Below are 21,901 nucleotides of genomic sequence, written 5' to 3'. Positions count from 1 at the left end.
GTACCAGCATTTAACTGTGGGGCAGATGTTTGTGTTCCCTCTTTCCCTAACATACATATCTGTGTATGTACTGCTGCAAGAGAGAGATCATTAGGAATAGCAGTTTTCCTATTTTAAGAAGTTGGAATATTGGTTTATTTTTATTTTCCGTTCTTTGAAAATTATGAACCAGAGCAACAGAAACACCAAATTTTCTAAATCAGTATGTTTTCCAATTCAGTTATGAAGTCAAACCCCAGGTATTTCTTGGGCCACATCTCCTCTTCCTGGAAACTCTCTCAGCATTCATGCATTGCAGTGCAAATTGATTGTCTGAGAAGAGCTGACTTTGTCTGCTTTATGATTTTCACTGTGCAGGCACGGACAGGTGGCACACAGACTTGTTACAGGTGCCCCCAAAATGTGCCAGGGCGAGGGGACATAAAGTAGGAGCATGACACCTGGAGACACAGAAATACAAAGAATATTAAGAAATGTTTTCATGACCATTATTGTACTGCCTGCGCTTTGTTTTACTGTGCTTGTGTCACGCCTGTTATGAAGGTCAACCACAGAGGCTCCTTGGCAAACCGCTGCTCCCAACATTACATTTTTATCACTTCTGCAGAAATACTTCCTCTGCATGAGACAAAGGCACAGATGCTTCCCAGAAGAGTCTAAAATAATTCAAAGTGTGGGATGAAAAAGTGATAAAAACCCTGTTAATATTTGAAGCAACAATTCCAGCCAGAAAGCAGCAGTATGAATAACTGTAATTAAATTTAATCTTGGAAGCAATCTTATATGGATACTGCTCAAGGATCACTTAACCTTTCTGCTATGTCATCAGTGCATTTCTAATTATAGAGCGTCTGCTTTCAGATCTGCAGATTGCTTATCGCCTTGCAAGCCCCACTGCAAACCCAAGGTCTCCTTGAGGTCTTCTCAACATTTTCAGGGCGCTCCTCTGCTTTTTTCACAGAACCACAGCTTGGTTTAGTGGTCTTTTTCTCAGCGGGCATGTTTTGATTTCACTATAAATGATGACATGCATAATATTTCACGTCATCTAAAAGTTACGTGCTTGCCTCTTTTGCTTAACTTTTTATTGCACACAAACAGGCAAGGAAAAATACACTAAGAGTGGAGTTATAGTAAAGGCAATAAAATCCTTCATGTGCTGTGAAGATACTGGAGAGGAGCCCTTCTAGGAGACACTTCAAAGGAAAGCAGATGAGGTGATTCACACAATGTGCTAAAAAGTGATTTTTCCCCTAGCTGGACAAATAGTGTCAAAAATATTCCCATGAACATCAACCAGAAGAAAGAAGAACTGTGTTTTGAGTGCAGTGCTGATTAACACTGTCATATCTATGTGATGATGTGAAACTTATTTACCTCTGATAATTGCAGTCTGTGTAAAAGCCATGAACACAGGCTAAAACCGGGTTTTTGTTTCAGCCAATGCCAAAATTTCTAGGGGAGCAGAATTTCACAAATGACTCTCACAACTTGAAAAGCAGAAAAAATATTTGGTCCCCTAGAAGTAGGAATTGATGACACAGGATTTGTTTGACAGCAATTCCAAAAAGACACTGGCACTTTTTGTTAACATTTAGGGCAAAGTCCAGCCTTAAGATCTAGGAGAAAAACAACATTCCAAGGAAATGAAAAGACAAAAGGAGCATTCCATGAAATTAGGTGAACTTTTCTGTGAGTGACATGAGCGACTGCAGATTTCTCCAGCACCTAGTGAAGGAATCAAGTTGGTAAAATAACTAGAAATTATTTTCAGGCAAAGCAAAATCAGAAAACACACACTCTGAATCTGATCCTTTACCACAGCAGAAAATAACCACTAGCAGGAAAGCCTCAGAAAGAGAAAACGTTTGGTCATGGCTTTGCAAACTTGCTCTGCTAAAAAGCTGTGTCTCTGAAAAGGATATCAGAGAACACACATCAGGTTAATTCCTCATTCCGTGGCTGGAGAGAAGGGTCCAGTGCCTTCTGTGGGCAAGCTGTAAATAACAGAGGAATGCAGCAGGAGCTCTGTCCCCTTTCAGTCACATTCCTGCAGTGCCACCCTGCCTGTAATTCTGACAACGGCTCATCTCAGGATTTTAAAGCCTCTTTTGTGTATAACTTACATCTGACAGGAGTTTATTTCATAAATCTTTTTACTTCTTCACCTTCCTAAAATAGAAGAGATCATCCTGGAACAGTTGAAGATTTAAGTCGTGATGACTTTAAAGGAAGAAAAATGTAACCCTTGTGGTTAAAACAATTTAGCTGTTGTTTTTCTCTGCCTCATATGAACGGAGTGAATGTATAATATAATAAATGAGAAGAACGAGTACAAAATATAATACTTTCAAAGATGATGGCTGACATCTTCCCTAAAGGCCAGAGGCTGCATGTGGGAGCACTGTGAGCTCAAACCGACAGGAGCAGGTGAGAGCAAGCCCAAAGGGACACAATGTGCACCAAAAAGAAATGAGGGGGCCATTGGAGAAGGCAGCAAAACACAGCATCTGTGTGGGCTTTCAGGGGAACACACAATAACTGAGCAGGGTTTGAGAGGCAGCTGTTTGAATCACAGCCATGTGGCCTCAGAATGTGTGCAGAGCAAACACACATTTGTCCACAAGAGGTGAATTTGTACCCTGAGCTATTCAGGTACTGGAGCTCAGCCCTCTGATTTTACATTTTTCTACCTACATAATTTTTCATCAGTATTGTCACATCTGTTCTTTAATAACATTCTTTCATAGCTTCTTCTACCAGTTCCTTCCCTTATGACAAGAATGTTCCTCCTGAAAAAATGGAAAAGCAGTTAGCCCTCACCTTTTCCTCTGTCAGAAACAGAAGTGCCAACCTCATTTCTGATTTGTGTTAAAACATTCATAACTGCCCCCAAGAACATTTTTATTTTACATTGAAAAAAAACCCAAAGAAACAAAACTTAAAAATTAGTTTCTAAGTCCAAACTGCCCCCAGAAATGCTGGAAATGTTTTCCCAGCAAAAAAACACAAAGGGGGAAAAGGCAATTCAAGTTAAGGCACATGTTATGTGTCAGTGTCACCTCACTTTGAACCACGTGGTCTCTGCATTCAAAAACCAAAGTTAATGGTAAAAAAATCAGAACTATAAAAATAAAATAGATCACTGGGACAAAGCTAGGAGTGTTCTCATCTATTTTTTCTTTTCTTACACAGAAAAATTGTCCTTTTCTTGTAACTAAAAAAAAAAAAAGAAAATGAAATAAACTTATGCAAACTGTTACATTTTGGCAAAAATCAACAGTTCCTGGCCACCCCAGCACCTATTTTGCAGTCCTGGAAGTCCATGGTTCTGGCCTCTGCCTCTAACACAAGAAACAGAGCAACTCCTGAGTGTGTTTGTAGCACAGGATAGGGGCACCAGCAGGTGAAACACTGCCTCCTTGTCTTTGGAGCAGCGCTGCATTCCAGCAGGACATGCTGAGTGAACAGTGAACAAAATCCCTCTCACAACCAAACTTCCCCTCCCAAAGAAAAGGTTCTGATCCGGGGAGGTTTCCAAGAACAGCCCCAATTTCACTTCTGGATAGGAGCTGCTGTTTGGGTCACAAGTGCACACACAACTCCATGCCTGGGGCTTATAAGAAAGGAAACATCAGACAAGAAGAAGGTGGTCATTACTTACGAATCCACGTGGTTTTCAAAGGAAAGGAGGATTGGGAAGGGCGAGGTCTTAAATGCACATTCAGCAATAGCTTCTATCACTTCCTAAAGAACCAAAATAAACACAGTCACAAATCTACCTCTCTAGAGAAGCAGAGTTTTAGCCTTTGAAGACAGAAAGGACCAGACAAGCTTTGAAATCATTCCCTGAGATCAGACCTTCCTTCCTAAACATCCCAGAAAGCTCTGGATGTGCTCTTGCCACAACCAAATTTTTCAACCTGAACTATAATAGAATCTCCAAAACATCTGACGAGTCTCAAGCACCATATTTCCCAAGAAATGGCTCATGTCTGCCATAATCAATAGTTCAATGTAAAGCTTGGTTTTGGTGGGGAGCTGTTCCATGCCTGCAGCTACAGCTTTATGTGCTGTGATAAAAATGCTCTGACAAAGGCAGATCTTCCAACCATCATCAGCACAAGCATGTATCCATAAAATCCTCAGTTACTCTGACTCACATTTTAGTTCCCTCTTTTTTTTTTTTTTTTTTATGACAGAAATCCCTTTAAGGCCAAAGAAAGGAAAAAAGAAATCTTTACCCAATTAAAACAGTTGGTTCTGTGGTAATTATCAGAGAACCCAGAAAAGGAAACTTCCATAAAGTTTCCTGTCAACCCTACAGAGAATGGAAACCCCAAATCCAGTAGAAAAGTCATTTGATAACAATGATTTGAGTGAGGTGCGCAATAAATGCACTCATAGTTACAAATTATGAATGTTTCCCTCTTGGAACAAATCTCCCTTCCAGAAGAACACAGAAAACACTGAAGACTTTTCATAGGCTGGCAAACTCTGGAGATTCTAAGAACCCATAAGGCTCTGCCACACCACATCACAAAGACTAAATCCTAGAAGATGTATTTATGTTAAACAAGCTTTCTCTGGGGATTCCTCTTGTTCACTTCCTGCACTTTTAGAGGCTCAGCTGAGAAGCATTACCCTAAGAACTCCACTTCCTAAAAGAAAAGCTGAGCTCCTGGTACATTCTTCTGGCCCACGTCTTTTCAACTGCCTTCCTGCTGCAAGAGGGGATGGAACCCTGCATGAGAGGGGAAAATAACCTGGAGAGTACAACTAGGATTGAGCCGATGAGATGTGAGGATGGAAAGCTCAGACACCGGTTCAGCAAAGGCAAATGCTCCACGGTCAGAGGGAGAGAAGCTGGCAGGCTCCACACTTGGCTCCAGGTGCAGAACGACCCACCTGGATCAGCTGTCCTGGGTTAAACATGATTACAGAGATCCCTGGATATGGCATGACATCCATGGCTGCAAACACGGTCACACACACACAGAGATCCCTGGATATGGCATGGCATCCATGGTCACACACACACAGATCCCTGCTCATGGCATGACATCCATGGTGACACACACAGATCCCTGGATATGGCATGGCATCCATGGTCACACACACAGATCCCTGGATATGGCATGGCATCCATGGTCACACACACAGATCCCTGCACATGGCATGACATCCATGGTCACACGCACAGATCCCTGGATATGGCATGGCATCCATGGTGACACACACAGATCCCTGCTCATGGCATGACATCCATGGTCACACACACACAGATCCCTGCACATGGCATGACATCCATGGCTGCAAACATGGTCACAAACACACAGAGATCCCTGGATATGGCATGACATCCATGGTCACACACACACAGAGATCCCTGGACATGGCATGACATCCATGGTCACACACACACAGAGATCCCTGGACATGGCATGACATCCATGGTCACACACACACAGAGATCCCTGGACATGGCATGACATCCATGGTGACACACACACAGATCCCTGGATATGGCATGACATCCATGGTGACACACACACAGATCCCTGGATATGGCATGACATCGATGGTGCTCCCTGGACCCCAGCCTGGCAGCAGCTCACAACCCACAGCTGGGAAACACCTCACAGATTTCTGAGCCATGAAGCCAGGGCAAACCCAAGGAACCAAAGAGCCCAGAGCGTGAGGATGAGGAGTGGCAGTGCTGCTGCCTCTGCACTTGAGGAAGGCTGCCTGAGGCTGTGGCAGCCAGCAGACTGAGCAGAATCCTGTGCCCCGGTCACAGCAGAAGCGTGAGCTGATACAGCATTCAGCAGTCGAGGCATGAACTGATTCTCACACTCCTGACACATTATTTCCCTGCCATTTTGCTCCTCCCCAGCCGAGCAGCACACTTTGAGTGTTGAAAGAAATCGAGATGTTTTTCACATTTTTCTGGGTGGATTAAAAAAATGCCTGCCCTGAAATGACCGATGCAATCCTCCTGAGGAGGTTTAAAACACCTTCCAATATCTGTCCTGGCAGCACAATGCCAAGGGCTGAACATTTAAATGTCCAGGGGTAATCCTCGCTCCTGCTAATGATCCTTTTAAAAATCAGATTAACTTTGTTTTAAATTCCTGCTCATGACCAAAGCAGTGGAGAGCCATCTCCCTCAATGAAAAGACTTCCAGCAATCAAACCCCAGGCCTATAAATATAATTTGCTTCCCATAAACATAACTGGAAAGTTAATAACAAACGTGCAAGAGGGTTGTTTTGCGTGTTTCTGTGATTAACTCAATCAGGGAAGAATTAGAGAAAGCAAACTGAAAAAAAAGGATTGTTCTGGTATGAGTGAAACTTCGTGTTCTGTCTGTGGCAGACCTGTTTGCTTTTTTCCCTAAAGAAAGGCACGAGAAGACAAAAAAACCCCACCCAACAACGGGTTTCAAGTATGGGGGAAATGTCTCAAAGCTGTAGCCACATGTAATCCCTGGAACACAACCGAAGTCAGTAATGAACATTCTCCCACATATTCTTGCACACAATACACGTGTGCTAGAAATGTATTTCTAGGCTGAGTTAGTGTCTCAGATGAAGAAGAATTATTTCTTCACACTTCAAAAATGATAAAATGATTTCCTGAGGTATCATTATAAGCTGTGCTGACTACCAATCCTAATACTACAGGAAAACACCTCCATTATGCTCCTCTAACACCTCAGATCAAAAACATCTTTAGGAAGAACAATTTAAGGTTTTTGCTAAGGATATGGTCTCTGCCTTATACTGCAGAAAAGGAAATGGAAGATGAAATTCAATAATAAAGATGACATGTTTGGGGTTTGAATGGCACAAATGTCCCTTCACAGTCTCCAAAGATACTAATTTTTCTTTTTCACCCTGCAGTGCTTTGGGTCTGGTCCCAAGTATCGGGGGTAACACTGCACACACACTTACTAACTGTTTTAAATTATAATGCCAAGTGTCTGGGTCCTGTGCATGGAGCCTGCCCATCTGGCCATGAGCAGCCTGGTCTCTGCCCACAGGAATTTAAAGGCTTGCAAATTGTTGAGATCTAGCTGCTGCTCCCTGTCTCGGTTCAGGACTTTTGCCTCTCACTGCCAGTGAGCAGGCAGAGAGGAGAACAGGAGTGAGCTGATGCTGCTGCTCTCCAAGCCCTGCGGCCTCCAGCTCTGTCCCCTGCAGCTGTAACCCATCCAGCTGTTTCTCCTGGTGCCTTCACACCCCCACGTGTCTCTGCAGAGCCAGCCGTGGTGGCTGTGCCTGGTCCTTCAGCCCTGGCTGTGGCCCGGCCTGCTTCCGTCCCTGCGAGATTTGCTGCAGGGACGTGCACAGGAGCATGGACCTGGGCACAGGGCCCAGTCCCCAGATGGCACTGCTGTCACACCACGCGATCCCTTTTCCTCACACCGCCACGACCACCAGGAGCCTCTCCCCACGCAAGGTCCAAATGCTGCAGCTCCGCTCTTCCAGCGATTCCGCAGCCGCTCCGTCCTGCCTCTCGCAGCAGCTCTTTGCCCTCGCGCTTCTGCCCCACCCACCTTGGCAGCGAGGGTTCAGCAGGAGAAGAGCCGTGCCCAGCTGCAGCAGCTGCCCCAGAGGCGTACCTTGAAGGAGATCTCAGTTGTCATGGTGAAGCCGTGGGTGATGACGGGCTCCTCCTCGGCCGTGCGCCCCTTCCAGCAGTCCAGCTCCACGCAGCGGCAGCCCGACAGCAGCACCTGCCGGTACATCTCCACCGAGGAGTTGCCAGCCAGCTGTCCGGCTGGGCAGAGCACAGAGAAAGGGAAGTCACTCTGAGCCTCAGGAATGGATACCACTGATCTAGCCATGAGTGAACAGCAGCTTCTGCCCTCGGCCGAGAGGGATCACGCTCCCAAGAACAGGAAAAGCGTGAGAACGCAACGCGAACCCCTCTGGCACAGTCGGTGTCATGGTTTGGATCCTGCCCTCCGTCTAACAACCCAGCTGAAGCCAGCTCCAAAGCTTCTGATGGGCAGCACCAAACACATGAAATAAAATAACAATAACAACAACTTAGTTCTATGGGATTTTGTTGTCCCTTGACCAGCGATGTGAAATTCAGGCTCAGGAGGCCAAGACCACATTTTCCCACAACATGCAATGCGGTTTAGCACAAGATGAAACAAACCCCCTGCAGTCACTAATGGCACCACCATTAGGTCTCAAATCAATATTTAATATGCTAACCACCGCAGTGAGCTGGTCAGTTAAACTTCCTGATGTGATACTGTGCTATGCAGGGAGAAATTCAATTAAACTCTGCTCTTCCAATAATGAGATAACATAAATCTAAAAATTAGGAAGTAAAAACTCATTTTTTTCCAAACTTGTGAAGTATTAAAAAAGAAACCCAAAAAAGAATTTCCAACCCAAGCCAACAAAGTCCAGCTGGATTCAGGGAATCCAGCCAGGTTGTCTTCATCTGCTGCAACAGGTTTGATTCCAGCCATTCAGACACAAATCTCTTGCAGCAGAGAGGTGACAGTAATGGAAGAATGGCTTTGTGCCTCTTTTAGATGTGAAGAAAATGGATGCAGTTTCCTCCTTTCTAGCAGACTTGCTGAGAAGATCTTCCTGGATTTCTTGAAGGAAATTCATTTTATTTTTAAGGAGGCAGTGAGTTCATTTACTGCAAAGATTCTTTGCTGACTGGGGACATATAAATAGTTCATCTAGACTGGCATATACTATAATGCAGATGAATCCTCATTTTATTGTCTCTGTGATTCTGTGTTTAGGTTTTGTGCTGGGAAATGCACATTTTGGGATTTGCTTCACTAAACAGCATTGTCTGCTTTTGCTCTGTTTTTACCTTGCACTAAAACCTGTGTAACAGAACCCCTTGCTTGAAAATCCCTGTCTGCAGTTTCTGTCTGATACATGAGGTGGAGCAATCATAAATACTCCACAAGGTATTAACATTACTCCTGTTGAAATCCACCAGAATGCCCAGCTCCTGCTGGAACCAGTGACAAATATCTGTTAATAACAGAAGGAATCGGCCAGGGCTGGAAAGCTCTGAAAATCCAAATGGAGTCAGCAAAGTAACAATGTATCTCTTTTATTCTTTTTTTTCCTTTTCTTTTGGAATTTAGCTTTTTCCTGTTTCACCTTTGATTACGGCAGACTATCTTTCCTCACACAAAAACCTTTTTGGTGCAATTCCAATGTCTGGGTTAAGTAGTGCCTCTTTATCTTTGCAGGATGCAAACAAGCATAAGCATGGATCAGGGAATAACAACTCACATTTCCATGTCCTTATCCCGAAGCATCTGCTGATGAAACCTTGGCTCTCAGAGGGAACCACTGAACTCTACCCAAAAAACCCACTTTCACTCAGGAAACTGCTCTAATGTTGTCTTTCTTTTCCCTCAGAGCACGCAGAGTTTGGATTAACAAACTGTTTCCCAAGAGACTCTGGTGGTTATCAGTGCCAAGTGTTCTGGGCTCTGAGATCCTCCACCTTCCAAAGTGCTTAAGTAAATCATGACATGCATCACTTGCCACATGACACTTCCACCCCTTATTAATAAGGCTCAGACATTTTGGAAGGATTCCTGCAAAGGATAAGAGGATATTCAACCTCCAAACCACACAACCTTCAGAAGGACCCCCAGGCAGAGTGTAAAATGCTAGCACACGTTTTAATAGTCCCAACAGCTTGTTTTTCTGAAATACAGAGCATGAGAAATGCTCTCCCAAATGTGGGGTTTTTGCATAGATTGTTTAGAAATGTCTATTGTGAGCCTCTATTTGCATTTAGTTTAAAATACCCCCTTTGCATTCTAAAATGTGATAACACAGACACTAAAGGGAACACTTCCAGTATATTTTTAAAAGCCTGAGTACAGATCAATTTTTCAATACTGGAAGTGGAAAGCATTATGTGTTCCCTTCTACAATACAAGCAGTGTCTACAGTCATACCATGCATAACATTTGCATCCCATCACCCTGTGTGGGCTAAGGAGAAATGGGTTTTGACAAAAAAATTCACTTTCCAGAAAAATGTGATTGGCTAAGTAATACCTGACAGGATACCATGCAAAATGAGCTGGAGCTGACTGATCTGAGCTGAGGATACGACCCCGGTTTGCCCACACAGAGCACTTCCACACCTCTGTAACTGTAAGCTGCTCGTTTCTCAGGAGGTGCATCCTTGCTGGCTTCATGCCCCACTGCTCTTCCAAGAGAAAGTTATTTGCAATACATGGATTTCAAACACGGTTGCTATCTTTTTAAGACATCTTTCCTCCCCAAACTGGGGGATTTCTGGATCCAGCTATTGGGAATCACCTGACTCTCCACTGTTCTAGAACCAGAGGCTGCTTCTTCCCTCTGTCCCAGCAGTTCCTCCCAGCAGAGGTGCCTGTATCCTCCCTCGGCTGGGCACGAACATGAGCTGCCACATCTCCTGTCTCCTGGAGAAGAAGCAGTGCCCTGGGTCATGCGCTGGGGTTTGCAGGGTGCAGACTCAGAGCCCCCCACTGCTGGGAGCCTGGCTGCTCACTGCAGCAGCACGCAAGGTGCTGCCAGCTGAGATTTTGTACACACGGCCCATTTCTCTGAATTCATTTTGCTCCTGAGCTACTTCCCGTGCCAGGACCAGCAGATCAGAGCCCACACTGTGCCACGCTCTGCTCCTGCCTGTGTGACAGCCACAACCAGGCTCTCAGCCTCGCCTGCTGTTTTGAACACTTCCCACGGGACCAGGGCAGGACTTTGGGGTGGCCAGCAGCAGGAAGGTGTCCCCCAGCTTTCTCCCCTTCCCTGTGGTGCTGCCAGCCTGGAACCTGCTCTGCAGGCTTGGAGGTGAAGAGGGTTTCAGGGAAGGGCTGGATGCAGATAATAAATAGCAACACTGGGACTGAGGAAGCGCTGAGAGCACGAGAGCTGGAGGATGGTAGAGGAGAGGGCACAGGCAGCAGCAGAGAACAGACCTGCCCCAGGTGAGACATTTTCCTAGGAACAACTGAAATACCAGAGTGCGAGCAGGGAAGCACGGGCTGAGGGTGGACAGGAGTCCCACACTGGCTACACGAGCTCAGCTGATGGCTCAGCCACCTGCTGCTGAGATTATTGTTCCTTTTAGCCAAAACGTGTGCTAAAGGTGTGTGATTTTAGTATTTTGCAATTCCAATAAACAACAGCAAGTTGCCCAGCCCTCAAAACATGCAAGGCTGAGTGTGACATGTCATCATTTGTCTCTGACTTTGGGTGCTGCTGAAAGAAATGTTGCCCAAAAAATCACTCCTCACTGTGCCCAGAGCAGAAACCTGAGGTGAGCCTCCAGGAAAAAGCAGGGTTGCACTTTAAGGGTTCAAAGGAATAAAGAAATAAATAGGATACCAGTGAGGAAAAAAGATGAGACAGTAAAAAAAGTTTCGCAAAGATGACATTTCTTTAAGTTAGCCTAGGTTCACTGCAAATCACTTCTTTCTTCGTGGGCTTTTACCTTTGTTCTTAAAAATTACATTTCCCTAAGAAAAAAGAAAGCTGTAACACTTCTAAATAAATAATCAGGACTTGATGTACTGCCAAGGGTTTCTACTAAAGGCTAGGAAAATGATCAGCATAATTAAAAATAAATTCAGAGTGTGCACATGGTGCTTTTTCTGTTATAATGTTGTTTCTTTGTGCATGCTTTTTCTGGGTTAAAAAAAACTAACAAAGGGAGAGATAATTGGTGGGGCATTAAGCTCAGTAATCATAAAGTAAGGCCAGGCTGAATGGTTTTCTTATTGTCCTGGTAATTATTACATGACCAGTTGCTATTTCATGGCCTCAGTCAGGGCAAAGGTGCTTCCAAGGCTTCCCTTCCAAGGCCATGAGCACTTGAGCAGATCCTTCAAACTCTTTCTGGGAAAAGGAATAGCCTGACACCGTCAATTTTATCGATTTTATTTCCTTGTTGGAAGAAAGCAAATGGGGATGTGATTGCTGTGCCCCATGTAGGTGCAGAGCAAAATCCCAGGCTGTCAGTTTTTATCATGCACAGATAAAAATCAAATCATTAATCCCATTGTGGGCCAGCTGCCACACATTCACTGAACATAATGAACCCACTAAAAGGGAAGGGCTTGTGGATTGTGCCTGTAAATGTGAAAACAAGCACTCTGGAAAGGAATTTGAAAGAGTTTCAAACTTCTCTTGCACCATCCCCTGAGTCTTGCACTATCCTGATTTACTCCCCCCAGTTTACTAAGCTAGGAGTATTTTGTCAAATTAAGACTGAAGATCATGTTTCCAAATATAGCCTCTGAAGTTACTTGGAAATGCAGGCACAGAAACCTGTAGATGCAATCTGAGATGATTTGCAGACTTTCACACACAAGTCAAAGCAAATGTAGCAAGTGGCAAGGTAAATAATTAAACATGTGAGGTCACTTGTAGTGCAGTTAAAAAAATTAGAATAGGTTGGACTAATCATGAACTCCCATCCTTAATTCTTTGGGTTTTGGCTTCTGTACCCCTAAACCTTTGGGACACATCTCTGTCCTGACCAGCCCTGATAAAAATCTGTGGCGTGGACCTGGCTATAAATTCCTGCTGGTAGAGGGGAGAGCAGTCTTTTATCTCTTCAGATGAACCTCAAATTGCATGGCGTTTAAACCTCCTGGGGGCCTGTGCTTCTCCCTTCAGCACTACAGCTTTACTGTTTTCTTCCAGAATATCTGTATGAAGCTGCAGCATTTGGCTCAAGCACCAGCTAATCCTCAGTGACAGAACAAAGTCCATATTGGAGGGAAGAGGCTGCAAAGCATCACAGTTTAAAATTGCTTTTGCTTTGGCCATGTCTTCGCTCCACCAAGGAGCATAAATTTCTGCATATTGGAATCATAACTTAAAAGTGGCCACACTGATTTTCGTTTCTTTTAATTCAGAGAAAGAAAGTCGCTGTCAAAACAAATACTTGTGTGACAAGTTCTAGCCCAAAACACGTTTTACAGCTGAGATATAAACCCTTGAAGAATGGTGTCTCATGGAAACAATGACAGTTCATTCACTCTGTGAAAGCTGGCAAAGGTGCTGGAGAAGGAGCTGTAACAAACACAGAGCAGATGAAAGTAACTCCCCTGAGGTCTGCTCAAAGTGGGCACTACCACTGCCTGGGCTTGTTTGTGTTTGGCACACTGGCATTCTGAAGGAGTTGGTCAGTTAAGGCCAGCCTGTTAATAGCATTAAGAAGCCTACATTACACATAAACCACATTTTTAGCACTCAGTGCAGCATCATTTTTTAAAATTAAACATAATGCTAAGTCATCAGCAAACATGACAGGACAAAGCAAACATCAAATCAAACAGGAGAGAACCCCCTGTGCACATCTGCTTGCCTCAAACATTTGTTCCCACGTAAACCAAACTAAAATAGTAAATTTGCAATTATTTTCTCACGAGTTAACAGAACCTTGGACTAGAAAACAAACGCCAAAAGTCAAATTCCTAAACTGCCTCAGCTTCTTCTGAGTCTTAAAGCATTGTTGACTTTGCTGTGCCAACAATACAGTTCAGACTGTAACTCTAATTAACGGGAGCTTCTGGGTGCTCAGCCTCTTGAAAAACACAACAGCACCTAAAAGTTTCAGCTCAGATGTTCAATATTGCCAGGGAACAGATCTCCCCTCCTGGCTTTATGGGCTGTCAGGAAGTTACGTGCCATGTTGGAACCTCCCTAATCTCTGAATCAAAGCAGATGTCATGGAGCACAGCAAGCTGCCAGATTTAATGTTTATGGGCAGATTTATGAGCTGCAGAGATGTTTCCCCTGTTCTGCTTTGCACACTTCTCTTGCTACCCTTGTTGCCATAAAAAGCACAATGTTCATTCTCCTCCCTAAAGATGGGCCTTAATCTGCAATCCCATTCGAGGGAAACTTTCCAGGGACTTCACCGGCTTTCTGACCAGACCTTATCTGAACAAAGCAACCTGTTATAAAAGTATATTTGATGCACTTGTGTTGCGGCTGCAACAAAAATCAAGGGCCACCCGTGCCTCCCTGAAGAATGAACTCCCATCATCTGTTTAACGCTGATTATTTCAGTGTATTTTACGTTACCACTGAAAATACACTCACAATTTTTGCAAGCAAGGCATTAGATCTGTCCAAGGGTGCTGTACCTGTGAGGTAGGTGTTGTGTGAGGAGTTGATGAAGTAGTGTGACAGTGGCTGAGACATGTCCTCATTCAGATCCAGTTTCTCAGGTGGAACGACGCCGTTCTCCTCTCCACTCAGATAGCGCATGAATCCATCCACAGATATCTGTCCTGAGAGAAGCACACACCAGGAAAGCACCGATTAATTCAGCTGCAGACTCTGTGACATGCAGCTAAATTCAACGTGCACTCACACACAGGCACGTGTGAAAGACACAGAACCACCAGAGCCTGGCTTTCCCCTAGTTATCCAAATGCCCTTTAGTTCCTCCTGCCTCATGTTCAGCCACACAAGTTGCTGTAGCACACATCCCTTTAGCTGTAACAAAGACAAGTCCCTTCATGATCAGCACCTACAGAAAACCAAGTGCACGGGGGAATCACATTACAGCAAAAACAGATCTAAGCCCATCAGTGAAAGGGGTCTCTGGGGGACTGAAGAAAGCAGGCTTTCCAGAGGACACCAAGAAAGCTGCTACAGACACAGGTAACTCTGGCCTCTCTGGAGTTTGGGTCAGTGTCAGTGTGGACTGCCTTTCAAGTGGGAACTGAGCTTTGCTTTGTAATTTTTATATTTGTCTTCTAATTGATATCTCATGGAGTGCACAAAGGAGCATTTCATATGCTGCTGTCAGATTAGAAAGCTGAGTCCTGTCCTCAGCTCAAACACCCCCATTCATCTCACTGGAGCTGTTCCTACTACATCAGGAGGAGTTTGGCTGTCAGGCCTTCTGCATAAAGGTGACTTTAGGGTGTCAATTGGTACATGTAGACTAAAAAGAAATCCAGTGTGGCTGCCACTTGCATTTTGTTATACACACAGGCTGGGTCATGCACACGTAGTTTTCAAGGCTCTCCAAGTGATCTTCGTGCTCCAATCCTGAGTGCACCTGCCCACCAGGGGTGTGCTTTCCAGAGGGAGATGTTCCCCCTGTGACAATCCTGAGTGCACCTGCCCACCAGGGGTGTGCTTTCCAGAGGGAGATGTTCCCCCTGTGACAATCCTGAGTGCACCTGCCCACCAGGGGTGTGCTTTCCAGAGAGAGATGTTCCCCCTGTGACAATCCTGAGTGCACCTGCCCACCAGGGGTGTGCTTTCCAGAGGGAGATGTTCCACTGTGATTGCTGCTGGTACTGACACCACTCACGGGGGGCAGCCACAGTTACACCCGTGCCTGAGCCCGTGCCTCTAGAAGGCCATTTCCCCACCACAGTTAAACAGCACTGCAGGAAGTGAAGCAATTTGTGAGTTCAATTACGGCCAATAGTGCAGCAGTGAGAGTTTGTCTGAGGAATGGAGATGGCAGATGTCAAAGGGGCTTTGTGTCCTGGATATTAAAGAGCAGATTCTTTGTGACCAGTGTCAATAATATTCTGAGGCCAACTGCAGAGAGGGTGATCCTTGGTGGAAGTCATCCAAAAAAACCAGTCCCAATGAAGTGGTAAGATGTGTTCTCTGTCTCCTCAAACATATTACACCTTCACACAGACACAGGCAGAAAAAAATAACACGTGCTCAGTTGTTTCAATTACAGTTGTCACCTTTTATCTTTGGATATATAATAGAAGGATTTAATGGTATGTTTAGGTATAAAAAGTTAGAGAGACAAGGGACACATAATGCAAAGACAAAGAGACATGCCAGATTTTTTTGGCTTTTTGTATTAAAATTATCTTAGCCCTAAAAGTTTGATGAAACTTCAAAAAATACCCATTGTGCTTTATATAGTTCAAGTTGTAGAGTTAATTAGCTTGTCTTTTTCTCTCACCACTGCCATGTTAAATTTGATCTGATGTCTCTTGGGATGGAACTCACATCGGTGTAACCACAGCGGAAGCCATGTCAGCAGCTACAGCCCCCAGTGAAATCCTTCTCTCTGCAGGGCTTGGAGCTTGCCAGCACAAGAAATTTATTTTTCTTCCCCTTCAAACACCTCTTCTCTAATTTATCTGATTAATTACAATTTCCCTCCCTATGGGGTCACTCAGTAGTGCTTTGCTGAAACACTTAAAACCAGCACAAACACAGAAATGCCTCCTTTTTCCTGAGGCACCTGGCCAATTGAAATGTTCAACACAACTTAGTGCCATGGAGGCACCTCCTGCTGAAGAGGGCAAGAGCTTCCTCATCCTCTCCCTTCTCACTTTGTCCTCTTTCCCTCACACTCTGCACCTTCCCTGCCTCACTCTGCATGTTTTCCCCTCACACTTTGCACATTTTTGACTTGATTCCCCAAAGCACACAGAAGTGGCCAGCTAAAGTTTGGTAAATAACAGATCCATTTTAATGTTTTTATTGTGCCTGAAAAATATAAGAACAAGTGTGGAGGAGAAATACAGAAGTGTCTAATGTATTCTTAGCCACAGACATTCCCAAAACCTCAAAATTAGAAATGTGTAGCTGCACACATGCACGAAGATTATCTAGAAATAATCTAGATAATGTACCTGAATTAAAAACTTCCAAGAGTTTGGGAAGGCACTGCCAAGTGTGGCAGTGTCTGTCCGTGCCTGTCTCTGTGCTCTACACTCATGCAGAAATACTCGAGGCAGTTTCTTAGTGAGTGGTTCCACAGAACACCTCAAACTGCTGCTCAGCGTGGTGGAATTGATGCAGAGATCAGAAAAGAATCACCACGCTGGGAACCAAGTGAAGTCAACAGAATCTGGCATTTTTTCATTACAATTTTATAGGAAGGAGAAGCAATTTCCTACTAGAAGAGGAATATGTTGAGAGGGTCTATTGAGTTTCCTGACTGTGATCAGCTTCACTATATGAAACATGGGAAGTGTTTGTGCAGCTTGATCTTCTTCTGCATCCCTAGCTCCACCTGATTGTTCCAAAGTAGTTACAAGGGAGGGAAAAAGAAAAGAAAAGCACAAATGAAGGGCAAACTCTAAGCATCTCAGAAGAACTCCTTATTAACTCCAGCTACACGATCCCATACCCTTCAAGACCTATCACAAGGGATCGAATACATGAATGTTCCCGGTTCAGAGAAAAGCACATAAAAATGTAACTGTTGCTTTGTCCACAAGTATCAAGGCTCTTTTCTAGTCAATATTTGTCTGCTCTAAATACAGCAGAAGCCACTTCTGTTATCCCAGGTCCTTTTTCCTGGGAGCAGTCTTCAGGCAGGTGACACACTTCTGGCAAATGATCTATAAAAAAAGCCACAGAATTTCCAGGGGTAATTAAGTGAATCCTCTTTTCTGTGGTTCTTAGATGTTGGCAACATTCATCAACCAAAATGTTTTCTTGTGTAGCTCATGAGATGTGGAACATCCCCATCCCAGGGAGATGGTGATCACACACTTGCCACGAGGCAGGAATTCCAGCAGGGCAGAGGCTGACAGGACAGACTGTACTTTGTGACTGTACTTCTCAGAGGCTCCTCTCTTTGAAGACTTCCTGTGTTATCACAAGGCTCTTCTTAGTCCTGTTTGGCCAGATCCAGAGAACCAGGCACATTTCTCCTGTGGGGCCTGTGACAGTGCTAGGGCAGACACAGGTGACAGCCCATGGAAACTGTTCCCACGCAGCCTCCAGGGCTGGAAACAGCACCGGCTGCTTTTGGCACAGAAATCCTTCTCCCACTGCCTAGTGAGACACAGGTACCTTGACAAGATCCCGCTTCGCCAGCCCCCTCAGCAGCCAGCATGACCAGCATGCTGCCCTGGCTGGAAGTGCTCCTGTGTCCCTGGGAGCGTGCCAGCTCCCCAGCATGAGGATGTCAACAAACCCCTGCTCACTCAACGCCTGCTGAAAGACATCGGGGTTCAAAGCAGGGTCGAGCTTCCGGAAGCTTCTCCTGCAGTTCTGTGCCCTCTGCAGAGGTCCAGGATAAAGGCCAGAACACCAGCAGTGCAGTAGTCTGGGGGAGATATAGAAGTGCAGCTAACCCTGAGAACTTCTCCAACACTGCTTGATCTGAACTTCATCCCCTTATTTTGGTGGGTATGCTAGATGTGCAGCTCTTTGATTTTCCTAGGCTCTGCCCAGCCTGCTCCCAGGAGCCCTCCAGTCCTCCAGGAAAAGTCTTGGGATGGAAAACAAGAGAGGCACAGCAGACAGCAGAAAAGACAACATACGTGAACACTTCCCTTTGCATTTCATTCTTGAAACTTCAACAACAGCTTTCACTTGTCCCTTAAAATTTGTGGATGATGTGTATGACAATTAAAATGTGCATTTGCTTCTACACAGTAAACAGGTTAGGCCACATGGATCTTAAACATTTCTGTCGTATATTTGCAAACTTCACAGTGCTTTCCATTTGTTTACACCCATGCTGTTATCCACTCAGTTATAATGTAACTGGAAAGCACAACTGTGCCAAGAGATGTTATTAAAGCAAAAAAGAAAACAAACAAAAAGGAAGGGAGACAATTAATTGGCACCTTGTATCTCCCAGTCAGCAGCACAGAATTGCAATAGTATTTTGTCTGACAGTGAAATCAGGTTTATTCCAATGCAATCTGTAACAATAATCACATTTGCTCTAATCCCACACAACTGAGCAGCCCTCTCAATTTGAAGATAAGAATCCAACAATCCAACAAGCAAAGCAGATCCTTGATAATCCAGTGAGGGATCTGTAAATCGTGTCCCACTGGGAGCTCTCTCTCACAAACAGAACTGCAATTTCCAGCTCGTTAGGTATGAAAATTTCATGCGCAGTGTGGAGCAGCACGCAGAGTCCTGGTGTGTCTCTTGACACTGGGCACACATTAGCTCCTGCCTGCTCTCTGGGTCTGCGAGCAGAGCAGCTCCCAAGAGGAATTTACACGGAATTGGCTCTGTGTGGGACACAGCGTGCCAGAGCCACTCTGGTGGCACTTGCAGCTTTGCATCCAAGTGCTGCTGAGACCTGCTTGGCTTTGCAGACACATTTCCACTGCCATATTGCAATGGGCTCTCTGGAGTTTCTGCTTATTTAGTTCCGGGCAGGACAGCACTGTCCCGTTGCACTGTCCCCTCTCTGCCACTCTGGGTGGCAAAGTCATCACAAGGCGAGAACACTGTACAAGCTCAGCCCAGACTGAAAAGACCCCAACCCTACAACTGGGTTGCCAGACCTCACCCCAGTTATCTTAGTGCTGCTTTGTTTTAGAAAAAGCAGTGAGGACGGCAAAGACTCTCAGGCCTCGGGTCAGGATCTGCAGCTCTATCCAAACATCAGAGTAGCAGCCACCATTTACACACCAGGGGCAGAAATCATCAGTAGCTCCTCCATTTGAGCAGTTCTCTCAATGATCAGTAAGGGCAACAATTCACACTGTCAGCCAGCCTTATCAAATTAATAAGTAGAGCAACAGCAATCTATCTGAATTACTGCATCTGGTTACTAGTGAAGCATCTAATGAAGTTTTAAACTCAGATTTTTCCTAATTGGAAAAACTAATCTGCAAAAAAGCTCAGATAGAAATAAACTGAGGTCAGCTTAAAAGATCAGGGTTTCATTGAGTTTGAAAGCTGAAGTGCACAAAAAGTCCAGAGGCTGAACACTGATCAGCAGTAGGCCTGGTTTCATAAAGTCCTTAATAATGTGAAAAGGTAGAATCAACAACACAGGCTTTAAAAAACAGACAGGTCTATGGTGGCTGTTAGCAAAACAAGAGGGCAAAGCTGTTGTGAACCAGGTAAATGAGACACAAATCAAATGAGAACACACAAATAACAATTCAAGCTACACAGCTAATCACTGGAGCAAAGAAAAATCCAAAATACAGAGGTGAACAGGGAAGCAGGTGCCTAGGAATCTATCACCCTGAGAAGCAGAGGAGATGCAGAGAACAGCAACCCATCTGTAAAGGAAGCTGCATCAAAAAAGGTGATTAAGAAAAAGAAATTAAACAGGGAATGAGACCAGAGTGAGCACTAGAAAACTTGGGGTGAGCGTCTGAAAAAGCTTGGCAGTGCTTCAATTAAGTGTGCTAGGAAACAGTCTTGCAGTGGATTTATTGGTTGTGTCACTGCTTAAATCCTTTAAAATCAAAGCAGGACAATATCCTGTTGTGCTCAAATCTCATTTCCTTTCTCTAAACTTGGAGGAAAACATAATGGATCCAATCCTGCCCTCAGTTACAGTCACTGAAATACCTTCTGTAATTAGACTTACCTGGCCACAAACCAAAACAAGCTGCCTTGTTGAACATGGGAACATGTTCTTGAAAGAGAAATGGAAAACTCCCTCAGGAAGAAAGGAACAGAGCAAGATTCCTCACTCCAGCCTTGCACGGGAACAGGGCAGTGAGACACGGGGAGACGGGAACACAGACAGAGCATGACACAAGATCAGGAACAATACCCTAGATATGTGATTTATCCTGATTCAGGATCAGGATGAATGCTCACTGAACGACCAGTCAGGGAGGGAAATCAGGCGAAGGCAAGCCTGCTGTGTCTGAGCAGGCTCCAGAGCAGAGCTGGCCCAGTACCTGTGAATCCATGGGCAAATACCACACACCCAAGGACAGCGGGATCCAGAGCTGTGTGCACAGCAAGGCTCCTCGAGGAAAGCAGAGCTCAGGTGTCTAACCAGCAATGCCTGCCATTCTAATCCAGCTGTCGTATCACTGTATCATCTGTACAAGTGCACAGAGAAAACCAACAGTGGACACCATCATTTACCTTTTCTGGAAGGGGGGGCAAGAAAATGTTTGCAGATGGAAAATTACTTTTCTGAACTATCAAGATGAGGCACTGCAGCCCAAGACACTGTTCACTCCAGGGAAGAAATGTTTCCTACAAGCTTCCACATGAGCCACGCCAAACAGCAAATCTGCTTAAACCAGAATTAAAACTTGGGGAGCCTTCCAAGGACACTGCCATCCCCAAGGGAAAGGAAGACAGAGTGTCACCTGAGGAAAAAAGCAGCTTTCCAAATCTCACTGGTGCCTGTAGGCACAAACCATCCGGGTTTAACAAGATCTTAAAACCAACTGCAGTGTTGAGTGTGGTATTTATTTACTTATTTTATTAGGAGTCACAGGCTTTCTCAGCCCTTCTCAGGCTCTCAGGAAGGAAGGGCTCTAACCCACAGGGGCTACACAGCCTATGAAAAGGAGGGTTTTTCTCCAGCCGTGCTAGAAAACAGCAAAACACACATTGAAGCAGGGAAGATTCTAAGCACTCAACATTTTCTCTTCCTTAAAATTTATACCTTGGAAACACATTTCTTTGGATGGATATTGATCCTTTAAATGCCTGCAGCAGCTTTAAAACCCTCTGCTGTTACAATGCGTGGTCACAGTTCAGGGATTCTGGTAAGCAGAGGTTTGTGGCGAGGAAAACAAGTCTTGGAGCAGTTTCTAAAACTTCAGCAGGCAGATGTATCCAAACTTAAATAACCAGTAATTGTTTAGGAGTGGGGGAAAACCCCAAGCAACCGATCTCCCTTAAGTCTCAAAACTGAAGCAGGGTTTCACAGCCATGAACCCATCCTCTGCTCTTGACTTCTCAGCAGATGTAGGAGAAATTCCTTCTGACAGGATATCCCTCACAGCATACCAGAAGACAGTTGGTTTAGACCCAGTTAAATCCACAAAACCACCTTTACAGCAGCCCCTAGCTAGCAGAGGAATGAGCACTTTGCAACGTGGCAGATTTCTAAGGCAGCTGAGTGGAAAGGATTTAAATCAGACAGATAAAAACACCGTTCATCCCAGCAATAGTACAGTTATTTCTGACAGACTTGAA

The 21,901-nt window shown here is 44.7% G+C and overlaps 1 protein-coding gene across 3 annotated transcripts in view; it reads right to left on the bottom strand.

Annotated features, from left to right (window-relative positions):
• PLCB1 (phospholipase C beta 1) overlaps positions 1 to 21,901 on the bottom strand; it is a 317,819-nt gene that overhangs the window by 90,164 nt on the left and 205,754 nt on the right. For all 3 annotated transcript variants that reach the window (XM_038131492.1, XM_038131493.1, XM_038131494.1), the window contains exons 10-12: positions 14,164 to 14,310; positions 7,628 to 7,785; positions 3,665 to 3,747 (exon numbers count right to left, since the gene is read on the bottom strand). In XM_038131492.1, the coding sequence (XP_037987420.1) occupies positions 3,665 to 3,747; positions 7,628 to 7,785; positions 14,164 to 14,310 (388 nt within the window). The remainder of the gene's footprint in view (positions 1 to 3,664; positions 3,748 to 7,627; positions 7,786 to 14,163; positions 14,311 to 21,901) is intronic.

The sequence above is a fragment of the Motacilla alba genome, chromosome 3 (assembly GCF_015832195.1).
Source record: "Motacilla alba alba isolate MOTALB_02 chromosome 3, Motacilla_alba_V1.0_pri, whole genome shotgun sequence".
NCBI lineage: Eukaryota > Metazoa > Chordata > Aves > Passeriformes > Motacillidae > Motacilla > Motacilla alba.
Note: the sequence above shows the minus strand (reverse complement) of the source record. Positions and strands in the feature narration are given on the sequence as shown.